Source organism: Pelobates fuscus, chromosome 9 (assembly GCF_036172605.1).
Source record: "Pelobates fuscus isolate aPelFus1 chromosome 9, aPelFus1.pri, whole genome shotgun sequence".
Classification (NCBI taxonomy): Eukaryota; Metazoa; Chordata; class Amphibia; order Anura; family Pelobatidae; genus Pelobates; species Pelobates fuscus.
Window position 1 is genome coordinate 97,344,893 of NC_086325.1, and position 24,152 is coordinate 97,369,044.

The 24,152-nt window shown below is 46.3% G+C and overlaps 1 protein-coding gene across 1 annotated transcript in view; it reads right to left on the reverse strand.

The window, feature by feature from the left end:
- The window catches only part of MID2 (midline 2), a 500,404-nt gene that overhangs the window by 244,456 nt on the left and 231,796 nt on the right, over positions 1–24,152 (reverse strand). Inside the window, exon 3 of the mRNA XM_063432185.1 lies at positions 12,739–12,834. Within this exon, the coding sequence (XP_063288255.1) occupies positions 12,739–12,834 (96 nt within the window). The remainder of the gene's footprint in view (positions 1–12,738; positions 12,835–24,152) is intronic.

Below are 24,152 nucleotides of genomic sequence, written 5' to 3' on the forward strand. Positions count from 1 at the left end.
GAAGGCAAACAGCAGGGCCAGCGCTTTGATAGCGCCAGCCCTGCATGGGCCGGCAGTGGAGACCCCCCTCCTCCGGATCCGCCACTGTCTACAGCTCATTGCATTGGTTTTAATGTAAACATTTGCAGGTGTTCTCCCTCTATTTTGAGTGGTTTAACAAGAATTATTAAGCTCCAAGTGTTTAAAGCCTCGTGGTGAAGGTTGACCTCATAGTGAATAGTGATGTCACGAACATAAAATTTTCGGTTTGCGAACGGCGAACGCGAACTTCCGCAAATGTTAGAACGGGCGAACCGGGTGAACCGCCATAGGCTTCAATGGGCAGGTGAATTTTAAAACCCACAGGGACTCTTTCTGGCCACAATAATGATGGAAAAGTTGTTTCAAGGGGACAAACACCTGGACTGTGGCATGCCGGAGGGGGATCCATGGCAAACTCCCATGTAAAAGTACATAGTTGATGCAGAGTCTGGTTTTAATCCATAAAGGGCATAAATCACATTCCTAAATTGTTTGGAATAACGTGCTTTAAAACATCAGGTATGATGTTGTATCGATCAGGTAGTGTAAGGGTTACGCCCGCTTCACAGTGACAGACCAAACTCCCCGTTTAACGCACCGCAAACAACCGCAAACAGTCCATAAACATATACATAGGCAAGAAAAGGAAAATAAAAGGACAGAGCATAAACCGGACCTTAGAATGGCTGGACTAATATGCTAGAGACAGAGAATGGTGAAAGGGAAAGCCGAGGTCAATGGAAGCCAGAAAATACACAATGCCGTTTACACAAGCCAAGTCAGGGAAACCAGAATTCAGAATAACCAGGGAAAAGCCAAGATCAGGAAACCAGGAAATCAGATTCACAATGATAAAGCACTCTCAGGAAACCAGGAACAGGAACAGGAAACCACGACTGGGGTGAGCTAGGGATTTAAATATCACGCGGCTGGCCGGCAGCCGCGACATCCTGTTACGTCCCCCTCATCAGGCCTTTTTTAGTCAAATGTATCGCCCACTGTCAGTCCCTTCGGGATCCATCCCTCATTCATCTTAATAAAGGTGAGGTAATCTAGACTTTTTTGACCTAGGCGACTTCTCTTCTCAGTAACAATACCTCCTGCTGCACTGAAGGTCCTTTCTGACAGGACACTTGAAGCGGGGCAGGCCAGAAGTTCTATCACAAATTGGGATAGCTCAGGCCATATGTCAAGCCTGCACACCCAGTAGTCAAGGGGTTCATCGCTCCTCAGAGTGTCGATATCTGCAGTTAAGGCGAGGTAGTCTGCTACCTGTCGGTCGAGTCGTTCTCTGAGGGTGGACCCCGATGGGCTGTGGCGATGCGTAGGACTTAAAAAGCTCCGCATGTCCTCCATTAACAACACGTCTGTAAAGCGTCCTGTCCTTGCCGGCGTGGTCGTGGGAGGAGGAGGATTACTTTCACCTCTTCCCCTGTTAGATTCCCGTTGTGCTGTGTAAAGCATACTTTTTAATTGATTTTGGAACTGCTGCATCCTTTCCGACTTGCCGTAATTCGGTAACATTTCAGGCACTTTCTGCTTATACCGGGGGTCTAGTAGCGTGGACACCCAGTACAGGTCAATCTCCTTCAGCCTTTTTATACAAGGGTCCCTCAACAGGCACAACAGCATGAAAGACCCCATTTGCACAAGGTTGGATGCCGAGCTACTCATGTCCTGTTCCTCGTCCTCAGTGATCTCACTGAAGGTATGTTCTTCCCCCCAGCCACATACAACACCACGGGTACCAGATAGGTGACAACGAGCATCCTGGGATGCCTGTTGTGGTTGGTCTTCCTCCTCCTCCTCAAAGCCACATTCCTCCTCTGACTCCTCTTCCTCACAATCCTCTTCCAGCGTTGCCGCAGGTCAAGCAAGCGATGCTGATAAGGCTGTTTCTGGTGGTCATGGTGACCACAACTCTTCCTCTTCACGCTCATCTACCTGATCCAGCACTTTTCGCAGGGCACTCTCCAGGAAGAAAACAAATGGTAAGATGTCACTGATGGTGCCTTTGGTGCGACTGACTAGGTTTGTCACCTCCTCAAAAGGACGCATGAGCCTACAGGCATTGCGCATGAGCGTCCAGTAACGTGGCAAAAAAATTCCCAGCTCCGCAGAGGCTGTCCTAGCACCCCGGTCATACAAATACTCATTAATGGCTTTTTCTTGTTGGAGCAGGCGGTCGAACATTAGGAGTGTTGAATTCCAACGTGTCGGGCTGTCGCAAATCAAGCACCTCACTGGCATGTTGTTTTGCCGCTGGATATCAGAAAAGTGCGCCATGGCCGTGTAGGAACGCCTGAAATGGCCACACACCTTCCTGGCCTGCTTCAGGACGTCCTGTAAGCCTGGGTACTTAAGCACAAAGCGTTGTACAATAAGATTACACACATGTGCCATGCACGGCACTTGTGTCAACATGCCCAAATTCAATGCTGCCAACAAATTTCTTCCGTTGTCACAAACCACTTTGCCGATCTCCAGTTGGTGCGGAGTCAGCCACTGATCCACCTGTGCATTCAGGGCAGACAGGAGTGCTGGTCCGGTGTGACTCTCTGCTTTCAGGCAAGGCAACCCCAAGACGGCGTGACACTGCCGTATCCGGGATGTGGAATAGTACCTGGGGAGCTGGGGGGGTGCCGTTGATGTGGAGCAAGACGCAGCAGCAGAAGAGGACTCAGCTGAGGAGGTTATGGAAGAGGATGGAGTAGGAGGAGTAGAGGAGGTGGCCGCAGGCCTGCCTGCAAGTCGTGGCGTTGTCACCAACTCCTCTGCAGAGCCACGCATTCCATGCTTGTCAGCCGTCAGCAGGTTTACCCAATGCGCAGTGTAGGTGATATACCTGCCCTAACCATGCTTTGCAGACCAGGTATCAGTGGTCAGATGGACCCTTGCCCCAACACTGTGTGCCAGACATGCCATTACTTCCTTTCGAGTACAGGTTGGGGATTGCCTTTTGTGCAAAGAAATTTCGGCCGGGTACCTTCCACTGCGGTTTCCCAATAGCTACAAATTTTTTGAACGCCTCAGACTCCACCAGCTTGTATGGTAAAAGCTGTCGGGCTAAGAGTTCAGTCAAGCCAGCTGTCAGACGCCGGGCAAGGGGGTGACTTTGTGACATTGGCTTCTTACACTCAAACATGTCCTTGACAAACACCTGACTGTGGGCAGATGAGCAGGAACTGCTCAAGGCGAGAGACGGAGTGGCGGATGGTTGAGAGGGGGCAAGGAGGACAGCAGTGGATGCTGGACCAGGAGGAGGATGGCGGCTTTGAGTTTGTGTGCTGCTTGTACTCATATGTTGATCCCATAGGCGTTTGTGATGTGCGATCATGTGCCTTCGCAAAGCAGTTGTACCTAGGTGGGTGTTGGACTTCCCACGACTCAGTTTCTTTTGGCACAGGTTGCAAATGGCATCGCTGTTGTCAGAGGCAGACACACACAAAAAATGCCACATTGCTGAGCTCTGCAATGATGGCATTCTGGTGGTGGCAACAGCATGCGTTGATTGGCGTGCTGTCTGGCTGACCCCGGGTGCCGATACATGCTGTCTGACTGTGCCACTAGCTCCTTGCGACGACCTCCCCCTGCTTCCAACTCGTCTCCTCCTCCTCCTCTCTGTCACCTCATCTGAACTTTCCCCCGTTCTTCTTCTGTTCTAGCGGGCACCCACGTCACATCCACGGACGCATCGTCATCATCAACCGCTTCACTTGTATCTGACAACTCAGCAAAGGAAGCAGCAGCGGGTACAACATCATCATCATCACACCATACGTCCATGTGTGTAATGCTGCCTGACTGAGACATATCCCTGTTATCTACAATCTCTGGCAATAATGGTTGCACATCACTCATTTCTTCCAACTGATGTGTAAATAACTCCTCTGACATACCAAGTGAAGCGGCTGTGGTGCTAGTGTTGGTGGTGGCGGCAGGCAGGCGAGTGGTAACTTGAGAGGTGCCCGAAGCTAAGCTGGAGGAGGATGGTGCGTCAAGGTTCCGAGCGGAAGCTGTAGAAGATTGGGTGTCCTGTGTTAGCCAGTGAACTATGTCCTAAGAACTTTTTCCAGTTCAGGGTTCGTGGCCTCTGAACACTGGGCATTATTTTAGGGCCAAAGGGAATCACAGCACCACGACCACGACGGCCCCTGCGGGGTGGCCTGCCTTTTTTTTTCGATTAGTGGTACTATGCGTGCAAGCTACTGTGACAACAGATATGAGTGGCACTGTGCACTGGCAGAAGTTGGCAGAGTAGACGCTGTAGGCCTGACACACACGCTTGCAGACAACTAGCTGCTATTCAATCTATTACAGTCAAATTTTTTTTTATTTTTTTTTTAAATGTACACTACTGTTACACCAGATATGAGTTGCACTGGTGTGACACTGTGCCCTGGCAGGCCCTGAAACGCACACGTTTGAAGGAAACTGACTGCTATTATATTACAGTCAAAAAAGTTTGTTTTTTTGTTAAATGCAAGCTATTGTGACACCAGTGAGTGAGTGGTGGCACTGGGCAGGCCCTGAAACGCACACTCGTGAAGGAAACTGACTGCTATTATATTACAGTCTAAAAAGTTTTGTTTTTGTTAAATGCAAGCTATTGTGACACCAGATATGAGTGGTGGCACTGGGCAAGTGGGCACAGTATACGCTGTAAACCTGACACACACGCTGGCAGACAACTAACTGCTATTCAATCTATTACAGTCAAATTTTTTTTTTTTCAAATGTACACTACTGTTACACCAGATATGAGTTGCACTGATGTGACACTGTGCCATGGCAGGCCCTGAAACGCACACGCGTGAAGGAAACTGACTGCTATTATATTACAGTCAAAAAAGTTTTTTTTTTTTTTTTTAAATGCAACCAATTGGACACAAGTGAGTGAGTGGTGGCACTGGGCAGGCCCTGAAACGCACACTCGTGAAGGAAACTGACTGCTATTATATTAAAGTCCAAAAAGTTTTATTTTTTGTTAAATGCAAGCTACTGTGACACCAGATATGAGTGGTGGCACTGGGCAAGTGGGCACAGTATACGCTGTGAGCCTGACACACACGCTGGCAGACAGCCAACTGCAATTACATTACACAGAAAAAAAAGGAAAAAAGCAGGCTGATGTTCTAGCCCTAAAAAGGGCTTTTTGGGGTGCTGTCCTAACAGCAGAGATCAGATGAGTCCTTCAGGACTGTAGTGGACACTGAATACACTAGCCTAGCTATGAATTTCCCTATCAAATCAGCAGCAGCTACACTGTCCCTCCTCTCACTAAGAATGCAGCTTCACAATGAATGTAAAATGGATGCTGTCCAGGAGGTGGGAGGGTCTGGGAGGGAGGGTCTGCTGCTGATTGACTGGAATGTGTCTGCTGACTGTGAGGTACAGGGTCAAAGTTTACTCAATGATGACGAATAGGGGGCGGACCGAACCGTGCATATGTTCGCCATCCGTGGCGAACGCGAACAAGCGATGTTCGCCAGGGAACTATTCGCCAGCGAACAGTTCGGGACATCACTATTGACCAATGCAGAAACGTCTGCATTAGCCCATCCCTATAGGTAACAATTATTGTTTGAAAGCACTGACGGTTGTAATACTTATAATAAGTTATGTTATTGTACAGCACTACAACATGCTTGATAAATTTCACAAGTTTGTCTTTCAAGGAAAAAAACTGTAAAAGCTGACTATTTCTGCTCATTTCAAAAAGCAAGACCTCTCCACATTTCACATACAATTTTTTTATTCCTCAAAATGTACTGAGTATTTAATACAATACATTATAAATATGCAATGTCAGCATCAATCATAAGTACAAGTGCTCTTTTGCAAAAATAATGAGAAATAACATTGTGATAAAGACATTACAAACAATGTCAATAAGTCACAGCAACATATTTAGCAGGGAAGTAGCAAAAGTCCTCTCAGACCTGGGCATTATGAATGTCCGCGAGCAACAAGAAGTGAATATTGAGAAGACAATGCCAGAAGAGTATTAGTATTAGTGAGGGTGAGGGCAGAGGCGTAACTAGAAACAACGGGGCCCCGGTGCAAAAATTGCCCTGTGGCACACACCCAATACTCCCCTCCCCCACCCCCTCATGCAGACAAACAGATACACACGCAGACATACACATATTCACACATACACTAACACACACACATGGAAAATGTTTAAGTCACCCTCCTGTTTCCTACCTTTTAGGTGCAGGGGGTGACTTTCTTTGGGGTTCAGGGGCTCAGGCTGATGGGAGTCAGAGTTCCCACTCTGACTTCCACCTCCCCTTCCTCCCGCATGGTTCCCAGTGAAATCTGGGAGGAGTGATCGGGGCAGTCACTGACATCATCAGAGGGGGCCCGGTTGCGCTGTTAAAGCGCAGCACTGACCGGGTCCCCTGGAAATTAATTTCCATCGGGTGGCCCTAACAGCATGGGCCACTTGATGGGCCACTTGATGGGCCCCTAAACACACAGCCCCAATGGTTACACTGCACGGGCCGGGGCCGCAATACATGGCGGTGGGTGAGGGGAAGGGTGTGAAGAGGACAAGGAGGAGGAGACCGTTTTTTAACCTTTCACTACATCTTTAATTTAGATTCACTTAGTGTATCCCTTCCCATTAACTTTCCCACAAGTAAAGCTTGACAATACAGTTAAAATGGCTCTGAAATTTCTGAGTATTTCATAAAGATATCCTCTTTATCAAATACTCATGCTGACAAGATTGCAAGCCTTGTTAACTAGAGTTGCATAATTTTAACTATATTGTCTTCTCAAATAGCACATTCATGCAACTGCTTACTCCTCTCACTAGTGCTCTTGTCAATTTGCAATATGCACACACCCTTTCTTGACATTTATGGTTCATGCGAAAAGTCTGTTTTAACTTGTTTTTTGCACTACAAAAATAAAGAATATATATTAAAAAAAAAAGTTTGACTGCATAGTCAAGAGTTAAGTCTTACCATTGATTTATAAATAAAAAAAAAGTGTTCATCATGTGAATTAATATCTTTGTTATGCATAATAAAACATTACTGCTATTTGTAACAGCTAATTATGCTGTTATTGTAGTGAATTGTAAACTGGGTCTCAGATTGGATACATACGCATTTTTAAGGACATGTACAAAGAGTATTTTAAAATGTCCAATAGGAGGGCAAAATGTGTCAGAGCTGTAACTACAGCTGCCAGCTGACCCTAAGACGACGCCATGATACTGTGGATCAAGCATGTCAAACTTACGGCTCACAATGGATATATTTACGGCCCACCTGCCCTTGGGTCACTTTGTGTTCTGGCTGCGGATATTTCCTGTCTGATATTTATCTTATCTCCCACGGCTGATCGAGTGCTCCTGCAGGCCAGCCACTCCCCTTCCCTCCTGCTCGCAGTGCCAGAGGAGCGTCTGCTTGCTTGAAGTGGAGGACGGGCAGCTCATTTTAAGGTATGGGTAGAGGGGCTTGGTGGGACCTTCCTGTGTAGTGTGTTAAATTGGGGAGGGGGAACATTGTATTAATTTGAGGGAGGAAGGGGACAGTGTATTAAATTGGGGGAGGGAGGGGGCAGTGTATTATTTTAAGGGAAGGAGGGGGCCATGTATTAAATTGGGGAGAGGGGGAAGTGTAGTAATTTGAGGGAGGGGCAGTGTAGTAATTTGGGGGAGTAATGAGGGCAATGTATTAAAATGGGGGAGGGAGTTGGGCAGTGTATTAGAGTGGTGGGAGGGGGAGGCAGTGTATTGGAGTGGTTGGAGGGGGGAGTGTATTAATTTGGGGGAGGGAAGGGGGCAGTGTATTAGAGTGGTTAGAGGGAGCGGTGTATTAAATTGGAGGGAGGGCATTGTATTAAATTGGGGAGGGCAATGTATTATATTGGGGGAGGTAGGGTGACAGTATATTAAATTGGGGGAGAGGGGGCAGTGTATTAGAGTGCTGGGAGGAGGGGCTGTCACGAACGCACCCTACTCCAAGAGTGTGCGTGACGTAGTTGTGGGGGTGAAAGGGTTAAAGTACACTATTTGTCTTCACTAGACCAGAAATAATGACAAAATCCCCCTTTTTAACACCACCCACACTTAAACATAATAATAACTATTACTATCCCACCAAATATTACTTAGTACAATATTTAAGGAATTACAAAAGTACTAACTAGTCTCTTCAGGTAACGTGATTCTTAACCAGACAACAGCAGAACTTAATAAATGAATGTTTATTATGAACAAAGAATAGTCACAGTGCATATAACAATATATGGATAAACAAGTTATTTACACCAACAACAGATAAAAACAAAAAGGATAAAATACAGAAGTCCTAATTACTCACTGTAGCGGAGTAGCAGTATAATCACGGTATCTCCGCTGGTAGTCAGGATAAAAACAGGTAAAACACAGGCAGCGTAATAATAATCCCCCTTCCCCAAGGACTGGACGACACCCAGTCTGGGAGCCAACTGTCAGCTGACCTCTGTGGGGGTCCCAGCTTCAAAAGATGTAACCCCTGTTGACCTCAGCAATAGCATCCCTGTAATTTGTGCCATTTACTACACAAATTACATTAAAGGATAATATTTCATAGTGTAATAATAAATTATGCACTCTTGCCGTGACAGAGGCAGTGTATTCAATTAGAGTGGAGGGAGCGGTAGTGTATTAGATTAAGGTGCAGTGTTTTAGATAGGGTGGAGGGGGGAGTTTATTAGAGTTGAGGGAGGGAGCGGTATTTGTGGGCACTGTATTAGAATGGGGGGAGGGGCAGTGTATTAGATCGGGTCTGCATGGAGGCGCTGATTGGCCGCGCAGCTTTTTGCCACATATGCACAATAGCCTCCTAATGCTTTCCTATGGGAAAGCATTGTATTGGCTGAGATCATCAAGTTTGATGATCTCAGATAAAGTAAAGAACACACCATAAGACTTCAAAATCAACAAGATAACATCATTTTTTTTACAGCTGTGCAACAGCATACAATCACCATTTCAGTACCATTACCAAACTTTTCTTAATATGTCAAGGTAGTACAGAAACATTGGAAATGCATATCCTTAAAATAAATTCGCTCTTTTGTTTTCTTTGAAGCCCTATGAGCGCGAGGACGTCCGGTGTCAGTTAGGCAACTTTTTTTTTATACTGTACTTTTCTAAATAAACCGGTTTCTATGAAAACTGAAGTTTTAGTTTTTTTGCGGCCCACATCAATTTAAACCTGGTTTATTTGGCTCGTGTTAACCTTTGAGTTTGACATGCTTGCTGTGGATGAACAGAAGAACCTTGCTCTTTTGTGACTGCTACTCTTGGGAGATATAATTCTGTCCTCAGGAACAGCAGTGAAGAAAAACTCAGAGACACATTTTAATATGTAGGCAGATATTTGATTAAATATATATTATACTATATTCCCTCTATTGTCTTTATGTGAGTTATACTTATATTGTTGCCAGACCCTGCTTGCCTCATGACCCTGTGACTATGGACTGTTTAAAGTTTGCCTGACGATTTGGAACCTTTGTCTTGAAATAATCACTTAATTTTAACGCCTTATGCTTAACCTTTGCAACTCCTTGCACAAACAACTTGTTACCATCTACTAATTCAACCTTTCAAAATTACAATTCTTTTTTAACCTGCTCTACAGTTTCAAAACAAAACAGTATAAGCTGTTCAAATTATTAAATACTGTTAAAAAAAAACCTTTCAAAATGATTTGTCTATAGAAAATCCCTTAGACTTTAATTGTGACTTCTGCAGGTAAATTATTTGGAACAGTATTGAAGCATTTGGAAAGTGTATTAAATCAACTCAACGATACTATCGCAAATATTAGAAGAGTGGATACTAATTAAAAAAAAATTAGGCCTAATAAATATGATACCTAAGACATGTCCCTTGGATATATTCCAACTACTTATACAAGACTTTTCGTTAAAGAATTGGGTCTGCGCGGATAGAATAAGAATTGCAGAAATTATGCAGGGAGACAATATCTTACCCTTCCAGAATATTATTGATTCTCTGCATATTCCGCGCAGAGAAATTTTTACTTATCTTCGCATAAAAAACTTTATTCACAAAAACGTGATTAAATCATCTTCCATTTTTGCTAAAAAGTTAGAGGCCATATTTAATTCCCAATCTATTAATAAGATTATGTCTGCTGCAGCATCAATGTTGGAAGCTCTTAAGGAGTCTCCCCACAGCTTGATTAAGACGTGGGAACAAGAACTAGAACTGCAAATTTCTCTGGATGATTGGAATGTCTCTTTGAGCCTGGTGAATAAATATATTCACTGTTTGAATCTGTCTGAATGCCACTTTAAAGTCCTCTACAGATGGTACTATACTCCGGCAAGATTGGCGAGAATGTTCCATAATTCTGATCCAACTTGCTGGAGATGTGGTTCTCATCCAGGTACTTACATACATATTTGGTGGGCCTGTCCAGCTGTCAAATATCTATGGTCTTGGGCCTTTCATATTTTTACAACTGTGACTACTAATAGAATTACGGAGAATGCCGCTTCTGCTCTTTTACATCTAAACTTGTCATTTGATGCAAAAAAAGACATTTGTTTTGCTATTCATTGTTTAGTTGCTGTTAAAATTATCATAGCGAGACATTGGAAATCATCTAAGCCGTATAATAAACGGTTATTGATTGATCAGGTCCTGTTCCAAATATCTATGGAACACGAGATGATCAACAATGATAACTCGAAGAAAAAACAATGGTATGGTGATTGGCTGTATAAATATAAGATATTATTCTGCTCCTCCAATAGCCCTTCTTGATTATACTATTATTCGAAATTTAGCAGTTGATATATGGAAGGCGAGGAATATAGATAAGTGATAATAAAATACATATAAGCGAGTATTGAAACTAACTCGATCATGTTGCTCTAGATTTGGTGTGGGGCTTTTATTGTCTGTGTTTTTGTTTCTCTTTTGTGATTGTAGACTATGTCCGTATGTGATATATACTGTGCTATAATTGAATACAAGACAAATCTTGATGATATATGATTTAATAGAATGCTATGTGATTCTGTATTTGTCTGTTAAACAAAATATGAGACCAGTATATTGTTGTATATGTAAAGGAAAAAATTTTCTAATAAAAAACTATATTAAAAGAAAAAAGGGAAAAGAAATCAAGGTCATCGTTTGCAATAATGATTGACAAGGAACTAATATAGACCATTACAAGATAAAGAAGTAAATGATTTATAATTTGAATTGCATTTTCTTTACACCTCACAAATACATATTTGTTAAATATAAGGGTAAGTAAACAAAATATAAAAAATGATGTGAAATAACAGTTCGTTTTTAATCAATTTTGATAGAATATTGTATAAATAAATAGATGTTCCACTTTTTTTTTTTTTAACAAAGCAAGTAGCACATTTTGATTACTTTTCTTCCAATTTTAATCGTATAGGTTTTATTATTCAAAACAAAAACAGTCGTAAATGAATATAATATAGAAAAGTCGGGGAAGGATTGAGAGGAATGGAGGGTTTGGTTTTGCATCTATGAAATAATTCATTAGGATAAAATATCTTGTTTGGGATTTTGAGATGGCTACAGACTTGAGTGTGTCACCAAAACCTAGAACTGGCTACTCTAATGCTTGCTATCCCATAACTGCATGCCCTGTACATGATAAAGTGTGCACACAAACATGCTCACAGACAGAATTGAACTAAAAACCTGGTGTGGACCTCTTTAGTTTCTAATCTACATTTACAATAAACGTTTAGTTATTGTATTACTAGAAGGTGTTATTATTGGCAATGAGTACTAACAACGTTGGAAACTAGTCACTAAGTAGAGGTTATCCGCTCCCTAGGAGAATAATAGGAGTAGTTAGCTGTTACTACTTAGTGACTTAGTGACTTACTTTCAGAAGCAGCAGCCGGACACAGCCACTACTCGCTACCTGTAGCGTCTAGCATGAAAAATGAGCAGTGGCTGGTTGCTAAAAAGTAGCAAAAAAGGTTTATCTACCCTAACACTAACAACATAATGAAAACGAAGATCAAAAAATAAATTTAGAATTGTGTTTGTTTGCTAGCACAATGTAAAGATGAAATAGTAGTCCCTACAAAGTGATATCAAGCTAGGTTTGGCTTGACATGTGAACTTCAAAAAGGAAAAAACAGACTTGACAGAAGCTTGACTGAGCACATTCTCTGCCAGTAAACTAGACAATAGCTTCACAGCTTAAAGGCAATTTAGGGAGAAAAAAAAAAGCATAGAAGCCTCCAGAGATATATTACTTTTGTTGACCATTGCTAATGGTAAATATTGGGGATCGATTTGTCTGAAAAATAAAATCTGTGCATGTCTATGCCAAAGAGAAACCCTGTATGTCTTATATAGACTCTAGAAATGTAGTACAGACTTCAGAAGATAAAAAAAAAAAATTACAGCACACTCAGCTTGTTTCGTGAAGTGTAGTAAGCTTTATGCTACAATAGACAGCGTTTGCAAAGAAAAATCATCGATACAATTCTTATTTTTTGAACAGCAGCAACATAGTCTGTATATAACATTTTTTTCAAGATCAACTCTCCGTTTGCCCGTGCAGCTCATATAAAATTATGATTGACCTCCCATAATTTTAGATACAGGGTTTTTTTTTTTTTTTTGCTACTATATTCACATATTCAATCAGGATGCAGCAATAAATCTCTTACCTCAACCTGTTGGCAGATTTGGATAAGTTTGGCCATCTGGGTTTCTAGTTCACTGCTGTGCTTGACCAAGTTAGTGAGATTTGATTCCAATGTTTGCTGAAAGTCAAACAGAATATGAGGCTAAAGATTTTGAAAATATATGCATCACGCTGTTTCTCCATTATTGCATTACTTCAATCTTTTCATCTCTAATTTAGTCAAATCAATCTAACTATTTAACCATTTAAAATTATTTAATTGAGGTAATTTAATATGTTATAGGTTTTTTTTGTTTGTTTTTCCGAAGATAATGTGGTAGTAGCACTCAATGATCAGACTTGTCCTAAAACTCAAAAATTATAATGGCATATATCAAGGAAACATTGAGAACACTTTGTGACAAAGTACCAAAAATATATACATAACATATCAAAATATCATGAGTAGAAAGGATAAGTTACAAACACCATCTTCATTCCTAGGTTGCAGTTTTAAAACATGTTTGAGCAACAAGGATTTAACTACTTAAAATGTTAACAAACTGCCAAATGTTGACCAAAATATACTCTCCCCATTAATTTTCTTCAATGCAAACATTTTGGTATAAACATGACATATGATAAAACTGCACAATGTTTTGTTAAAGGATGTATATGCAGGCTAAATATGTCAGTGGGTGAGTAATGTATTGTGTGTAAGTAGGCAATACATACTGACAGGTTAGACAGACTGGATAGTAAGGTAACTGTCTGGAAAACAAAAGTATATGCACGAGGTTAGCATGCTGAACAATATTGCTCAATATCGTGTCAATTAGAACACTGAAGATTTAAGGGTACAGCACATTTGATAATGCAATGTGAAAAATAAGCAAGGAAAACATGTCTACCTAGAATATAGGGCACTCAATATTATGGCATCGACCTATGCCCCAAAAAGGTAATGGCCTATGTCTGGTCGATTGTGTTCTGCAGCTATCTTGGTACCCTAGAACCCCATCGTAGCAGCCCGAGGCCTGCATAGGAATCTGCACCCTTTCTCCACTGTCCTGAGCTTGGAAAGAGTCCAAGACACTGTTCTCAACAGGCTCAGAGGGCATGGGTGGTGCGTAAGGTATCTGCCCCAGTTGACTCTTGGCCTAAGAAACAGAAGATCTTCTGGGAAATGGGGGTGTGCGCACACTGCTTCGCTCAGTATGTGGTCTTAAGAGTGTCTGGTCCAAGGGAAGTTTGTGTGTAGTCACTCTCAGACTTAGCCACTCAAAGAATTGCTTGAAGAGACAATCCTATTTTGTGAGAATGTAATCCCATCTGCCTAGGTCAGTGCCACGTGGTGCGGCCATCTTGTGAGTCAGGCCCGTGTGTCCAGGTGCATCTTCTAGCCATCACTGGTCACCGTATAGTAGTGGACCATAAACCAAGGGTTTCTGTGTGTTAATACTGGTGGTGCCTACGGGTGATCTAACTCCTCATCCGCCTAGGGTGTCTGTATCATTCCCAGTGAGACCAATGGTGTGGGCTAGTTATAGGTGAGGGAGGCGGGAGAAGATAGTAGTTAACATATCCGTTCTTTCTAGGGTAGCTAGGCTATGTTTTGTCTGAGGTTGAGGACCAAATACCCTGATCTAGCGCTGCTTGGAGTCACCCTGCTACCCTGGGAGGCTGTCCAGTTTGCTAGGCATTTTGAGAGAGCTACGTATTGTAATTCGTGGTGGTGCATTGAATGGCTTGCAGTAGTGAGTGTTGCCATGAGAGAAAAAAGCAAAAAAACAAAAAAACATCAAAACATGCATTCAAAGTTAACAGGCTGGGAGCAGGTCTGGGAGCAGCATGGCACTTGTGGCTGGTTAGTGTCAAGTAGTGGCCGCTGCATAAGCCACTGTCGCGGCCTATCTGGGAAAGAACGGGACCACTTTTGTGGGATCCCAGGTGCAGGATTGCACTGGTGTGGTACTTGGAGGGGTATGGAGCCCTCTTGGAGCCCCAAGTTGGGCAGCAGTTATTTCGCCATTTGCATATCCTGTATGGTGGAGGAAGAGTCCCAATGATGGACCAGCAGTGTTCGAGGCCCCCTCCAGTTGTATTTGATGTTGTGCTGGTGTAAGAGAGTTGTGAAGGGCTGGAGTGAGCGTCGCCATGCTAGTGTGGATCCTGACAGGTCTGCATAAAAGGAGAGATGCATGTTCTCAAATGGGTAGGGCGAGGGGTTTTGTGTGGCTTGTGTCACCGCTGCTTTGTCTCTGTGGTTTTGGAAGCACACCAGGAGGTCATTGGGTGATGATGTTGGGGCCTTGGCTGGTCTTGGTAAGTGAAACATCCCCTACACGGTCACTTGTTTATCCTGCTTGGGAGGCAAGAGGGCCTGCAGGAGTCGCTGTATCACGTGTGGCATTTTGGCTTCCGGTATTTCCTCTCCAATACCTCTGATCTTGACGTTCAAGCTTCGCCTCTGATCCTCTAGTGCCGCAAAGCGTTGGTTATATTTTAGGTTCTGCTGTTTAAGATCTTGCACTGCTTGCTGCAGGAGTTGAGTTTGTTGAGTGTTGTTGCGGGAATCAGCTTCCAGGCTGCCTGTCAGACCTTGCAGGCCCTTACGAAGTTGGGCCTTGTCGCCCTGTATAGTGAGTTGGAGCCCTGCCAGTAGTTCCTTCATGACCGCTGTGGTCACTGGAGAAGAGTCTGGCTGTGGGGGATTCCAGAAGAGGTGCCATCATGGCAGGTGAGTGATCCACTTCCACTCCTGTTGTCAGAAATCAGAGCATTCGTCAGTGTAGACGGTCATGTTTGGGCCCTGGGTGCTGAGCGCTTGTCTCCAGAGGTCTCCAATATTCATACTTTGCCGCAGTTTGTCAGGCTTGGGCTTCTTAGTTTTTCGGCCCATTTCGTTGACAGCGGTCTGTGGGCGGATCCAGAGCCTATTCTAAACTACCAGGGAGGGGCACTGGTAGTGGGCTGTAGTAGGGTGATAGGGGCTGTAATGGGGAAACAGTGGCTGTAATTGAGGAGTAAGGGGATAGGAGCTCTATGGGGGGACAGGGGCTGTAGTGGAGGATAGCGGTTGTAGTGGGGGATAGGGACTGTAGTCGTGGGTATGGACTGTAGTGGGAGGGTTAGGGACTGTAAATGGGGGTTAGGAAATGTAGTAGGGGGATGGGGCAAGAGTGGGGGGAATGGATGCAATCAGGAATATGGGCTGCAATTGGGTTAGAGGGGCTGTAGTGTGGGGTAGCAACTGTATTAAGGGAATAGGGGCTGTAGTGGGGTGATATGGGCTGAAGTTAGGATGAATGGGGGTATGGGCTGAAGTTGGGATGAATGGGGCTGTAGGGTGGGGGGGATATGGACTGCATATGGGGGTAGGGACTGAAGTGTAGGATAGGGGCTGCAGTGAGGAGTAAGGGACTGTGGTAGAAGGGTTAGGGACTGTAGTATGGGTGTGAGGGGCTGTAGTGGGGGAATGGGATTGTAGTGGGGTAGGGTTTGCATTAGGGAATTAGGGACTGTAGAAGGGGATAGAAGCTACATTTGGAAGGTAGAGACTGAAGTAAGGAATAACGGCTATATTTGGAGGGTAGGGACTGTAGTGGGGGATAGAAGCTACATTTGGAGAGTGTGGACTGTAATGGGGTAGGGGCTGCCATAGGGGGTAAAAGCAGCAGTGGGGATAAGGGACTGTAGTAGGGATAGGGGCTGCAGTGGGGGAATAGGGGTTGCTGTTTAGTTAAAAGGGCTGTAGTAGAGTGCTCAGGGCTGTAGGGCATAGGGACTTCAATTGGGGGTTGCAGTAAAATGTAAGGAGCTTTAATAGGCGTGTTATGGGCTGAAGTAAAGGGCTTTAGTTGGGGGTGTTAGGGGCTGTAGTAAGGGGCTTTAGTAGAGGAGGTTTGGGTCTGTAGTAAGGACTTTAGTAGTGAAGGTTAGGGGCAGGACTAAGGGACTTTAGTAGAGGAGGTTAAGGGCAGGAGTAAGGGACTTTAGTAGAGGAGGTTAGGGGCTGTAGTAAGGAGTAAGGGGCTGTAGTCGGGGTTTAGGGATGTAGTAAGGAGTAAGGGGCTTTAGTAAGTGAGGTTATGGGCTGTAGTGGGGGTTAGGGATGTAGTAAGGAGTAAGGGGCTTTAGTAAGCGAGGTTATGGGCTGTAGTGGGGGTAGGGGTGTAGTAAGGAGTAAGGGGATTCAGTGGGAGTGTTAGGGGCTGTAGTGGGGGGTTAGGAGTGTAGTAAAGAGAAAGGGGCATTAGAAGGGGTGTTAGAGGCTTTAGTTGGGGAGGCTAGGGGCACTAGTGGATGGCAAGGTGGTGAATTTGGGTGTCTGAAGAAAAAAATAGTGTATTCCCCACTCCCTGAGGCTTACCTTGGGTCAGGGAGGGGGGAATCCTGTTCCCTGTTGGTCCGGTGGGAGATGTGCTGCCGATGAACAAGGGCTGTAGATGGAATGGCAGCAGCAAAGCAGGGCCACTGGAATCCCTCTCATCATGCTGCACTTCTATCTCTGGGGGGGGGGGGGCAATTGCCCCTTTGCCACTGGGTTTCGCCGGATTCGGGTTGTGATATCGGGCCCAGATGCTTGTTTTGTGCAGAGCTAGAGCGGCATGCAACCATTCAGGTCAGTTGCTTGGCTCCGCCCCCCTGCCCTGGAGTGTTCTTTTAGTATCAGTAAAGTTGAGATAACTAATGTTTGTACACAAGTGGTTCCCCTTTTAAAGCGGCACTGTCATGCCGAATTCCGTTTTTTTTTTTAACCCCCCTCCCGCCTCAACTACATCCAATCGACCCCCTAGTCATCCCCAAATGCCCCTATGCCCCCCACATTACCTATTTTTTATTCTTTATTTTCTGCCCGATCTATATTCAGGGCGCCGCCATCTTTGTGTGGGTAGGTGAAGTCCCTGTGGGACACGTCATCTACCCACACTACACAGACTGTGAGATTCCCGCACATGCCCAGTGAAACACCTGGACATGCGAACGGGAATTTCATCTATTCATTCATTCATCAGACAGACGAATGAATGAATAGAAAAAATCAGACGAACAAACTAACACTGTGTATCAGTGTTCGTTTGTTTGTTCGGTTTATTACAAGGAGGGAGCTACCGGCGTGCAGCTCCCTCCTTGCATTATGTAAAGACAGAAGCGGCAGGGAGCAGTGCTCCCCACCACTTCATTAGCCTCCCAGGTCCTCCCCTCACTCTATGGGGGTCAATATGACCCCCATAATAGCACAAGGGAGATTCAAATCTCCCCAATGCCCCTACTCGCTATATCGCGAGTAGGGGCATGTCCACTAAACAGTGAGCAGCCTGTGGCTGCTCACTGTAAAAAAAAAAAAAAAAAGGGTAATAAGGGGGGGATGGGGGACCTACTGTCCTCCCCCGCCGGCCCCCACCCCTGGACGGCGGGTGGGGGCCATAATGGGAATGAGGGGGGACCTACTGTCCTCCCCTCAGGCCCCCACCCCTGGGCGGCGGGTGGGGGCCATAATAGTAATAAGGGGGGGGGGACCTACTGTCCTCCCCTCAGGCCCCCACCCCTGGGCGGCGGGTGGGGGCCATAATAGTAATAAGGGGGGGGGGGACCTACTGTCCTCCACCCCCCGGCCCCCACCCCTGGGCGGCGGGTCGGGGCCATAATAGTAAAAAGGGGGGGGGACACCTACTGTCCCCCCCCCGGCCCCCACCCCTGGGCGGCGGGTGGGGGCCATAATAGTAATAAGGGGGGGGACGGGACCTACTGTCCTCCCCCCCCCCGGCCCCCACCCCTGGGCGGCGGGTGGGGGCCATAACAGTAACAAGGGGGGGGACCTACTGTCCTCCCCCCCGGCCCCCACCCCTGGGCGGCGGGTGGGGGCCATAATAGTAATAAGGGGGGGGGATCTACTGTCCTCCCCCCCCCCCCCGGCCCCCACCCCTGGGCGGCGGGTGGGGGCCATAACGATAATGGGGGGGACCTACTGTCCTCCCCCCGCCCCCACCCCTGGGCGGCGGGTGGGGGCACTAAGTAAATTCCCCCCCCCCCCATCAAGGTGACTAGGGGTGCCAAAGCCCCTAGTCACCCACCCCCCACCCAAATAAAAAATGCCCCTACCTACCCCCCTCACCCTAAAAAATAGTGAGGGGGGAATAAAATTGCTAACCTGTAAAGTAAAATTAAACTTACCATTCGACGTCTTCTTTTTTCTAAAATCTTCATTTTTCAGCCCCAAAAAAGGCCAAATAAAAAACCATCATAGCCGTCGAACTAAAAATAAAATAAAAAACCTGAGCGCAAAAAAAAAAACCTGACGAAAAAGAAAAAACCCGAGCGCACAAAAAAAAATAATCCATCTTCACCCATGGAGGGCTCCGCGCAGACTGAGCTCCGCAGGGCTGGGCAAGGCTTATAAAGCCTTGCCCCGCCCTGCAATTAGCCTAAGAACACTCTGATTGGTGGGTTTAAGCCAATCAGAGTGCTCTTTGTCATTTTACAAGCGTGGGAAAGTTCTTTGGAATTTTCCCACGCTTGTAAAATGACACAGAGCACTGTGATTGGATGGCTTGAAATCCATCCAATCACAGTGCTCTGTGTCATTTTACAAGCGTGGGAAAGTTCTTTGGAACTTTCCCACGCTTGTAAAATGACACAGAGCACTGTGATTGGATGGCTTGAAATCCATCCAATCACAGTGCTCTGTGTCATTTTACAAGCGTGGGAAAGTTCTTTGGATGGCCATTATTTCTGTATAGACTTCTTAATGCTCCATTAGTGAAGCAAGCAGACAAGCTACCTATACTAGCATTAGGCAGACCATTATGTACAGCTAGTACGTTATCCAGTATTTGTTTTGCACTAGATTAAGTCTTCTTTTAGACATTATTCTAGATTTTGCTTAAAGCGGCACTGTCATACCGAACTTACCTTTCCTCAATCTCTTCCTCTTCTCACCCTCTCTCGGGATCTGTTATTCATTTCTTCCATTCTTCTTTAGTTTTCTTTAAAATCATAAGACAAAGTAGGGACTCTGTCTTATGGAGGATTCCTCCGCTTGACCAGCTCTGACCAGCGGAGGAGCAAAGTGTGCTTCATTTCCGCTGGTCAGAGCAATTTTCCCATAATCCCTAGCTTTCCTCCCTGTTCCCACAATGCTTCCTGTCAGTATTGCCGAAAGTCCTGTCACTTAGACAGAACGCCGGCAAAACTGCCGAATTGCACCCTAACAGAATGAGCACTGTTTCTCCATTGGTGTTAGGATGCAATTCGGTACTTTGTTCGGATCGGAATTTCATTCAAATGAATGAAACTCCGATCCTATTAATTGCTGTGGCTGCATCTTGCAGCCGCTTAGTAGATAACTCCCTAATTCCCACGGTATCAGGGAGCTATCTACTAAAAGGCTGAAAGACCTAAATTGGTCTTTCAGCCAAATTTACTAACACCAAGTAAAAATGACTTGGTATTAGTAAATAATATGCCCCTACTCGCTATACCGCGAGTAGGGGCATGTCTAGTAAGCAGTGAGCAGCCTGTGGCTGCTCACTGTAGAAAAATAAAATAAAAAATATTGCCCCCCACCCCTAAATGACGGGTGGGGGCCGTTAAGTAAAATAAGGGAGGGAGACCTATTGTCCCCCCCCCCCCGGCACCCACCCCTGAGCGGTGGGTGGGGGCCATAAAGATAATGAGGGGGGGGGACCTACTGTCCTCCCCCCCGGCCCCCACCCCTGGGCGGCGGGTGGGGGCCATAATGTTAATAAAGGGGGGGGGGACCTACTGTCCTCCCCCCCGGCCCCCACCCCTGGGCGGCGGGTGGGGGCCATAATAGTAGTAGGGGGGGGGGGACCTACTGTCCTCCCCCCCGGCCCCCACCCCTGGCCGGCGGGTGGGGGCCATAATGGTAATAAGAGGGGGGGGGACCTACTGTCCTCCCCCCCCCGGCCCCCACCCCTGGGCGGCGGGTGGGGGCCATAATAGTAGTAGGGGGGGGGGGACCTACTAACCTCCCCCCCCAGGCCCCCACCCCTGGGCGGCGGGTGGGGGCCATAATAGTAGTAGGGGGGGACGACCTACTGTCCTCCCCCCCGGCCACCACCCCTGGCCGGCGGGTGGGGGCCATAATAGTAATAGGGGGGGGGACCTACTGTCCTCCCCCCCCCGGCCCCCACCCCTGGGCGGCGGGTGGGGGCCATCATAGTAATAAGGGGGGGGACCTACTGCCCCCCCCCCCGGCCCCCACCCCTGGGCGGCGGGTGGGGGCACTAAGTAAATCCCCCCCCCCCATCAAGGTGACTAGGGGTGCCCAAGCCCCTAGTCACCCACCCCCTACCCAAATAAAAAATGCCCCTACCTACCCCCCTCACCCTAAAAAATAGTGAGGGGGGAATAAAATTGCTAACCTGTAAAGTAAAATTAAACTTACCATTCGACGTCTTCTTTTTTCTAAAATCTTCATTTTTCAGCCCCAAAAAAGGCCAAATAAAAAACCATCATAGCCGTCGAACTAAAAATAAAATAAAAAACCCGAGCGCAAAAAAAAAAACCCGACGAAAAAGAAAAAACCCGAGCGCACAAAAAAATAATCCATCTTCACCCATGGAGGGCTCCGCGCAGACTGAGCTCCGCAGGGCGGGGCAAGGCTTATAAAGCCTTGCCCCGCCCTGCAATTAGCCTAAGAACACTCTGATTGGTGGGTTTAAGCCAATCAGAGTGCTCTTTGTCATTTTACAAGCGTGGGAAAGTTCTTTGGAATTTTCCCACGCTTGTAAAATGACACAGAGCACTGTGATTGGATGGCTTGAAATCCATCCAATCACAGTGCTCTGTGTCATTTTACAAGCGTGGGAAAGTTCTTTGGAACTTTCCCACGCTTGTAAAATGACACAGAGCACTGTGATTGGATGGCTTGAAATCCATCCAATCACAGTGCTCTGTGTCATTTTACAAGCGTGGGAAAATTCTTTGGAACTTTCCCACGCTTGTAAAATGACACAGAGCACTGTGATTGGATGGATTTCAAGCCATCCAATCACAGTGCTCTGTGTCATTTTACAAGCGTGGGAAAATTCTTTGGAACTTTCCCACGCTTGTAAAATGACACAGAGCACTGTGATTGGATGGATTTCAAGCCATCCAATCACAGTGCTCTGTGTCATTTTACAAGCGTGGGAAAGTTCCAAAGAATTTTCCCACGCTTGTAAAATGACACAGAGCACTGTGATTGGATGGATTTCAAGCCATCCAATCACAGTGCTCTGTGTCATTTTACAAGCGTGGGAAAATTCCAAAGAACTTTCCCACGCTTGTAAAATGACAAAGAGCACTCTGATTGGCTTAAACCCACCAATCAGAGTGTTCTTAGGCTAATTGCAGGGCGGGGCAAGGCTTTATAAGCCTTGCCCCGCCCTGCGGAGCTCAGTCTGCGCGGAGCCCTCCATGGGTGAAGATGGATTATTTTTTTGTGCGCTCGGGTTTTTTCTTTTTCGTCAGGTTTTTTTTTTTTGCGCTCGGGTTTTTTATTTTATTTTTAGTTCGACGGCTATGATGGTTTTTTATTTGGCCTTTTTTGGGGCTGAAAAATGAAGATTTTAGAAAAAAGAAGACGTCGAATGGTAAGTTTAATTTTACTTTACAGGTTAGCAATTTTATTCCCCCCTCACTATTTTTTAGGGTGAGGGGGGTAGGTAGGGGCATTTTTTATTTGGGTGGGGGGTGGGTGACTAGGGGCTTGGGCACCCCTAGTCACCTTGATGGGGGGGGGGGGATTTACTTAGTGCCCCCACCCGCCGCCCAGGGGTGGGGGCCGGGGGGGGGCAGTAGGTCCCCCCCCTTATTACTATGATGGCCCCCACCCGCCGCCCAGGGGTGGGGGCCGGGGGGGGGAGGACAGTAGGTCCCCCCCCTATTACTATTATGGCCCCCACCCGCCGGCCAGGGGTGGTGGCCGGGGGGGAGGACAGTAGTTCCCCCCCCCCTACTACTATTATGGCCCCCACCCACCGCCCAGGGGTGGGGGCCTGGGGGGGGAGGTTAGTAGGTCCCCCCCCCTACTACTATTATGGCCCCCACCCGCCGCCCAGGGGTGGGGGCCGGGGGGGGGAGGACAGTAGGTCCCCCCCCTCTTATTACCATTATGGCCCCCACCCGCCGGCCAGGGGTGGGGGCCGGGGGGGAGGACAGTAGGTTCCCCCCCCCCCTACTACTATTATGGCCCCCACCCGCCGCCCAGGGGTGGGGGCCGGGGGGGAGGACAGTAGGTCCCCCCCCCCCTTTATTAACATTATGGCCCCCACCCGCCGCCCAGGGGTGGGGGCCGGGGGGGGAGGACAGTAGGTCCCCCCCCCTCATTATCTTTATGGCCCCCACCCACCGCTCAGGGGTGGGTGCCGGGGGGGGGACAATAGGTCTCCCTCCCTTATTTTACTTAACGGCCCCCACCCGTCATTTAGGGGTGGGGGGCAATATTTTTTATTTTATTTTTCTACAGTGAGCAGCCACAGGCTGCTCACTGCTTACTAGACATGCCCCTACTCACGGTATAGCGAGTAGGGGCATATTATTTACTAATACCAAGTCATTTTTACTTGGTGTTAGTAAATTTGGCTGAAAGACCAATTTAGGTCTTTCAGCCTTTTAGTAGATAGCTCCCTGATACCGTGGGAATTAGGGAGTTATCTACTAAGCGGCTGCAAGATGCAGCCACAGCAATGAATAGGATCGGAGTTTCATTCATTTGAATGAAATTCCGATCCGAACAAAGTACCGAATTGCATCCTAACACCAATGGAGAAACAGTGCTCATTCTGTTAGGATGCAATTCGGCAGTTTTGCCGGCGTTCTGTCTAAGTGACAGGACTTTCGGCAATACTGACAGGAAGCATTGTGGGAACAGGGAGGAAAGCTAGGGATTATGGGAAAATTGCTCTGACCAGCGGAAATGAAGCACACTTTGCTCCTCCGCTGGTCAGAGCTGGTCAAGCGGAGGAATCCTCCATAAGACAGAGTCCCTACTTTGTCTTATGATTTTAAAGAAAACTAAAGAAGAATGGAAGAAATGAATAACAGATCCCGAGAGAGGGTGAGAAGAGGAAGAGATTGAGGAAAGGTAAGTTCGGTATGACAGTGCCGCTTTAAGCAAAATCTAGAATAATGTCTAAAAGAAGACTTAATCTAGTGCAAAACAAATACTGGATAACGTACTAGCTGTACATAATGGTCTGCCTAATGCTAGTATAGGTAGCTTGTCTGCTTGCTTCACTAATGGAGCATTAAGAAGTCTATACAGAAATAATGGTACGTGTATATTCAATCCATTATATTCATAAGTAATAGAAGGTGTGAATTGCTAACACTAATAATAAGACAACCAGTGAAAGTGGCAGAACTGTGACAGGTTCTAAATAACCTCTTGAAACACTGTAATTGCCACGTCTCACAATCAACAGAAACCCATGGGTGATAATTCAG